Source organism: Alexandromys fortis, unplaced genomic scaffold, assembly GCF_014885135.2.
Source record: "Alexandromys fortis isolate MF-2015 unplaced genomic scaffold, M_Fortis_MF-2015_v1.1 scaffold_375, whole genome shotgun sequence".
NCBI lineage: Eukaryota > Metazoa > Chordata > Mammalia > Rodentia > Cricetidae > Alexandromys > Alexandromys fortis.
In genome coordinates this window covers 29,320-34,848 of record NW_026068279.1, presented here as the reverse complement: position 1 = coordinate 34,848, position 5,529 = coordinate 29,320, and the positions used below count along the sequence as shown (strand labels likewise).

The window sequence follows — 5,529 nt, the reverse complement described above, 5'->3', positions numbered from 1 at the left end:
TCCTAGAGCCCGAACAGGCTGGGCTGGGAGATGTTATGTGGTCAAAGAAGGAAGGGAGTCAGACGGAGGGGGGGAGGGTTGTGGATGCAAGCTGGGTGGGATAGGAAGAGAGAGGAGGTATCGGGCAGAGTAGCCCCTGAGGATGAGCAGGAAGTGTAGGAGGGGTGTCTGAGTTCCCTGTCCCGGGCTGCTGCAGCGGTCAGAAACTCACTCACCCCAGTGATGTCTCTCCTGGTGCCTGGACCAGATCTCCTTGCTGCTTGGGTGGCTCGGACAAAGGGCCTACATAGCTCGCTGCAGCCAGGCTAGTGGGGGGACAAAGGAGCTACCACCCTCCGTTTGCCCTGCCGATTCGGATTCGGTCCTAGAGCCCGAACAGGCTGGGCTGGGAGATGTTATGTGGTCAAAGAAGGAAGGGAGTCAGACGGAGGGGGGGGGGTTGTGGATGCAAGCTGGGTGGGATAGGATGAGAGCTAGTTTTGTTTTGAAATAAAAATTGGTATATCTGCCTTCTTTGCTTTTCAATCATGCCAGTGATTAGAAAAAAAACATTCAAACCCTGAACTCTGCTTCAGTAGCCACCTAGCATCTCCCATCAGAGAATAAAAGACATTCTTCACTGAAAACTAAAACAAAATCATATTATTCCTAGTCCTTGTGTCACTGGGGGTTGGACTTATGGAATGTACATGTTAGGCAATTGACCAGCCATTGTGCGATATGCTCAGATACTGAACCATATCCTCAGCCCAAACTCTACCCTTTTAAGTACTGTTTTCAGGTATTCACTACTATAAATTCAAGTTTAATTAATATGTTTCCTTTTGAGTATGTTGTCTATATAGAGATAAAAATCAATAGTTAACTTGTTTCTTCTGTTGCTTTTGTTTAGTAATTAGTCATATTGATCTATTTGTCATCATGAAAACACGTGCTTAATTATTTTTCCTTAAAATTAGAACAAAAACAATGAACTTTCCAGAGGCAGTTCCAAAAGATTTACAGGTGGACTAATTGATTAAACAGAACCAAAAGGAAAAAAAATATGAAGGAACATCCATGAGAGCACAGAAATGGAGAAGAGAATTGAAACAACATGGCCAGGTCAAATAAATTAGTGACATTGAAGGAAGACCTAGTATTAGCATGTGCATGTGTGTACCTCCATGCAACATTGAGGTACAAGACAGAAGTGGACAGAGGAGTCCTCATGGAGGCTTTGAAAAACCCCATGTAACATGACAAAGGCTCCTCTGAGCTTCCTTGTTTGGGGCAGTTTCCAGCACCAGCCTTTCTGTAAGGAGGTCCTGATCAAGACCATGTAGGACAGAATAGGTTTTCACACCAAGAGCCAAAGAGATAGATTAGGTATAGAGAGTGTGAGAGGCCAGGGAACACACCTAGGAGCAATCATTAAAGTCCAATTTGCAATAGCATTTTCATGGGATATGTCGCCTGGGAGGATGACACTGTCAAGCCTCCCTCAGGACAAAACTGGAGCTTTGCTGCTGCCCTTGAGACAGCAAGAGTAGGCGGCACTGGTCTTCATTGAGCAGCCCTGCCCATACTTCTTCCCCCTAATTACTACTGAGCTTATCTGAGACCATGGAACCCTGGCAAGAGATGAGACATGAAAAGCCCAACTCATAGACTCAAAAATTTGTCCAGAACTAGACTCCCATAGAGATTGGGTTGGAGTCATAATGGAAGATTAACATTCTTGCTTCCTGAGGATCTCATGCTGAATTCTCAGATGGTCATCAGCACCAGTATCCCCCTGGAAAGGACTACCAATGCCAGCAGCTAGAGGAGCCTTTGACCTTTGATCTTAGGGATAGCAACAAATCTTCATCCCACCCTTTATTGGAACCACCTTCTCTTTTCCTTTGTGTTTTAAACAGCTTCATCCTCCTAAGAATCCTAAGTCACTCAGTGTGGTTTGGAATCTGTGCTGTGTGATTTTGGAGGTAGGTACCAGTTCTTTCTCTGATTTAGGCAAATGCGTATGTATCTGGCTACAGACTCAGGACCTCAGTAGCCTGTTAGTTATGAGAGTCTCTGATTTCTCCCTCATTCCTATCTGTTCTCTAGACATCATGTGTGCACACCAGCTTGAAAAGTGGGGACAGTATCAGTCATTGTGAAATGCTGGTCAGATCTGAGTTATTAGAATTCTAAGCCCCAGACAATGCGTCTCAGTGTTTACCCTTGAAACATCTGGATTTCTTGAACTCCTAGAGTCTAATGAAGATTATTAAATGAATAGTACCTCAAAATAAAGTCACTTTATCAGTTGGAATTTCTTTCTCTACATGACTACTTGCCTTTAAAGGAAAGCCAATAGAAACACATTTTGAAATTAAACATACTGAGTAGTGACATGGAGAAATATTTATATAAACATGCTTCCAAATTTTCAGCTTCCACTCCCCGGTCTCCTCTGACTATTTTCACAAAGTTAGCAGGGCTCTGCTGCCTGTTTCAGGTGCTGCTGTCAGTTTTTGATTTGAGGGCCTCAATAAAACCATCATCATCCTAGAAATGATTTTTCTTCAGCTTTTCAACTGTGAACCATCTAGTCTTTCTCTTTAGGTAGGGGATTAGAGGGACAAGGAAGAGAATAGGAGAGGCAGCATGAGTTCACACGCAGAGTCAGGCGGCAGGTGGTAGTAGGATCCAGGGTTCTGGTTATTGCTACCTTACTCAATTCTGCTTTGTTTCTCTTATTTGAAAGTTTCTAAGTTTTGGCACAGATGGGCTTCAAATCAACTTTCAGTGTCTGTTTCTATCCATGTCCTCCACAACCTTTCAAGTCCAGAGATTGTTTAATCTGTCTTATTTCTTATGACACCACACACAAAGGAAATTCTCTGTGACTAGCAATTCCCGACAAGTCTGTTGGTTGACCATAATTCAGAAATCAGAAAATATATAGAATGTTGTTCCTGTAGGTCATCCTATAGTAACCTGCAATAATTCCAATGTGAGTTTAGCTCCCTTAGAATGGCTTCTACTGAGAATCTGTCTATTTCTAGGCAACTAAAGAGACTACTTAGAATGGAGCTCTGGAACTCCACCTTGGGAAGTGGCTTCATCTTGGTTGGGATTCTGGATGGCAGTGGCTCACCTGAACTGCTATGTGCCACAGTCACAGTTCTGTATACTTTGGCACTGACCAGCAATGGACTGCTGCTCCTGGTCATCACAGTGGATGCCCGGCTCCACGTGCCCATGTACCTCCTACTTAGACAGCTGTCTCTCATTGACCTCCTCTTCACATCAGTTGTCACTCCCAAGGCTGTGATGGATTTTATTTTGAGAGACAACACCATATCTTTTGGAGGCTGTGCCCTTCAGATGGCTCTAGCATTGATGCTGGGCAGTACAGAGGACCTCCTTCTGGCCTTCATGGCCTATGACAGGTATGTGGCCATTTGTCATCCTCTGAACTACATGATCTTTATAAGTCCTAGAATCTGCTGTCTCGTAGTGGCCACATCATGGCTACTGGCCTCTCTGATTGCAGTAGGTCATACTGTGTATACGATGCACTTCCCTTTCTGTATGTCCCAGGAGATTAGACACCTGCTCTGTGAGATCCTGCCTTTGCTGAAGCTGTCCTGTGCAGATACTTCCCAATATGAGCTCTTGGTTTATGTGACAGGGGTAACATTCCTGTTACTCCCCCTTTCTGCCATTGTTACCTCCTACACACTAATTCTGTTCACGGTGCTGCATATGCCATCAAATGAAGGGAAAAAGAAAGCCCTTGTCACATGCCTTTCCCACTTGACAGTGGTAGGGATGTTCTATGGAGCTGCCACCTTCATGTATGTCCTACCCAGTTCATTGCACAACACCAAGCAAGACAATATCATCTCTGTATTTTATACAATTGTCACCCCAGCTCTAAACCCCCTTATCTACAGCCTGAGGAATAAGGAGGTTATTGGGGCTTTGAGAAGGGTCCTGGGCAGATACATCCTGCCAGCACACCCCACTATTTAAGGAGGATTTGCCTTTCACTCTTTCTTCTCCAACCTAATTGTCATAGTCAGCCATTCTTCAATATTATAGGTGTCTAAGATGATACACTTTTAAAGTTCTCCTTTACTTTTTCCTGTATACCTGGTATATACAGATACCTTAATATGAAGTTGGGAAGCATCCAAATAAATACCAAGTAGGTATGGTTCTGGATTCATTTTTCATTTCAACTTCATATAGCAGTAAGACAAAGCATTAGCTTTGGCCTGAGAAGTCCCCAGCAGCCTCTAAGCACACTACTCACTTTTATCTGTATGTTAATTATTAATAGTAATAAAGGTGTGCAGAAAATATTTTGGATTTCTGTAGAAGAAAATTGTTTGTGAAGAAATTAATAAGTATAAGATTACAGTTGCATGCCTGAACTGGGAGACACATTAATGTTACAAGCATGACACTTAAATTAACATAGTACAAAAGGTCAAACTTGGAACATATAATCTCTAGCTGTAATATTTAACTGAGTCATTTTTAAATGTGGCATAAAATTACAGGTGAAAAAAATGAATGAATAAGCCATAATTGAAAGTATCCATGTTTTTGAAAGGCTAGAAATACAGTAACATTGAAATATTTTATGTATGTTGCTTGAAGTTTTGAAAAAAGTGTAGCCTTACAGATATACTTTTGTCATGCAGTTTACATTGAAATACCTACTATAATGTTACCCTTTTATTTTTATAACACCTACACATATTCTATTGATTTGAAGTATAAATATAAGTAAACTTTATCATTTAAAATTCAGTGTCTCTTATCCACTATTATGGAATATTTTAGAATATTGATGAATGGGGGTGCAGAGACTGACTGAATCCTTTCCTGCTTGTCTTTTGGCATCGTTGGATACTAGTCTTAAATTTGTGTGTATCAGGTTGCTGACTTTTTAAAAAGTGAACACTGAAAGCCTGATTCTAAGAAGTTTTTTGTGTACCTTGAATAAATAATATGTCATATTTGTAATGGGGTCCTCATAATTTGTGCTTAATTTGTATTGACTATTAAATGCATGAGTAGGAGAATCTTAATAATGATTTTTGTATTGTTACTTCTCAGAAATAAAATATGATCTTCATTATAAGTAGGTAGATAGACTAGAAATAAGGGATTTCTTGTAAACTTATCAACTTTATGCTATTCCTCTCTCAACGTTTTTATGACTTGTATTTTCCATATTTTCATACATATCTTCTCTGAAAAATTCAATGTAACTTGAGGTCTCAGTAGTCCTCCTTGTCCGCTATGTTCAGCGAGACCAGTTTTGACCCAGGCTTTTTCAGACCCAGGCCAGCTGGCCTTGATGAGTTCCCAATCCCCATTGTCTCAGTGTATGGGTGCACCCCTCCCGGTCCTAAGTTCCTTGCTTGTGCTCTCTCTCCTTCTGCTCCTGATTTGGACCTTGAGATTTCAGTCCGGTGCTCCAATGTGGTTCTCTGTCTCTGTCTCCTTTCATCGCCTGATGAAGTTTAATATTCAGGAGAA

The 5,529-nt window shown here is 41.5% G+C and overlaps 1 protein-coding gene across 1 annotated transcript; it reads left to right on the top strand.

Moving 5' to 3' along the window:
• Positions 1–3,057: 3,057 nt before the first annotated feature.
• Positions 3,058–4,008, top strand: LOC126494735 (olfactory receptor 2AG2-like). Its single transcript, XM_050132145.1, has one exon. It carries the CDS (start codon positions 3,058–3,060, stop codon positions 4,006–4,008), a length of 951 nt encoding a protein of 316 aa, XP_049988102.1.
• The last annotated feature ends 1,521 nt before the right edge of the window (positions 4,009–5,529 follow it).

Coding starts and splice junctions, on each gene's coding strand:
- LOC126494735 (XM_050132145.1), top strand. CDS start 3,058: ATGGAGCTCTGGAACTCCACCTTGGGAAGTGGCTTCATCTTGGTTGGG.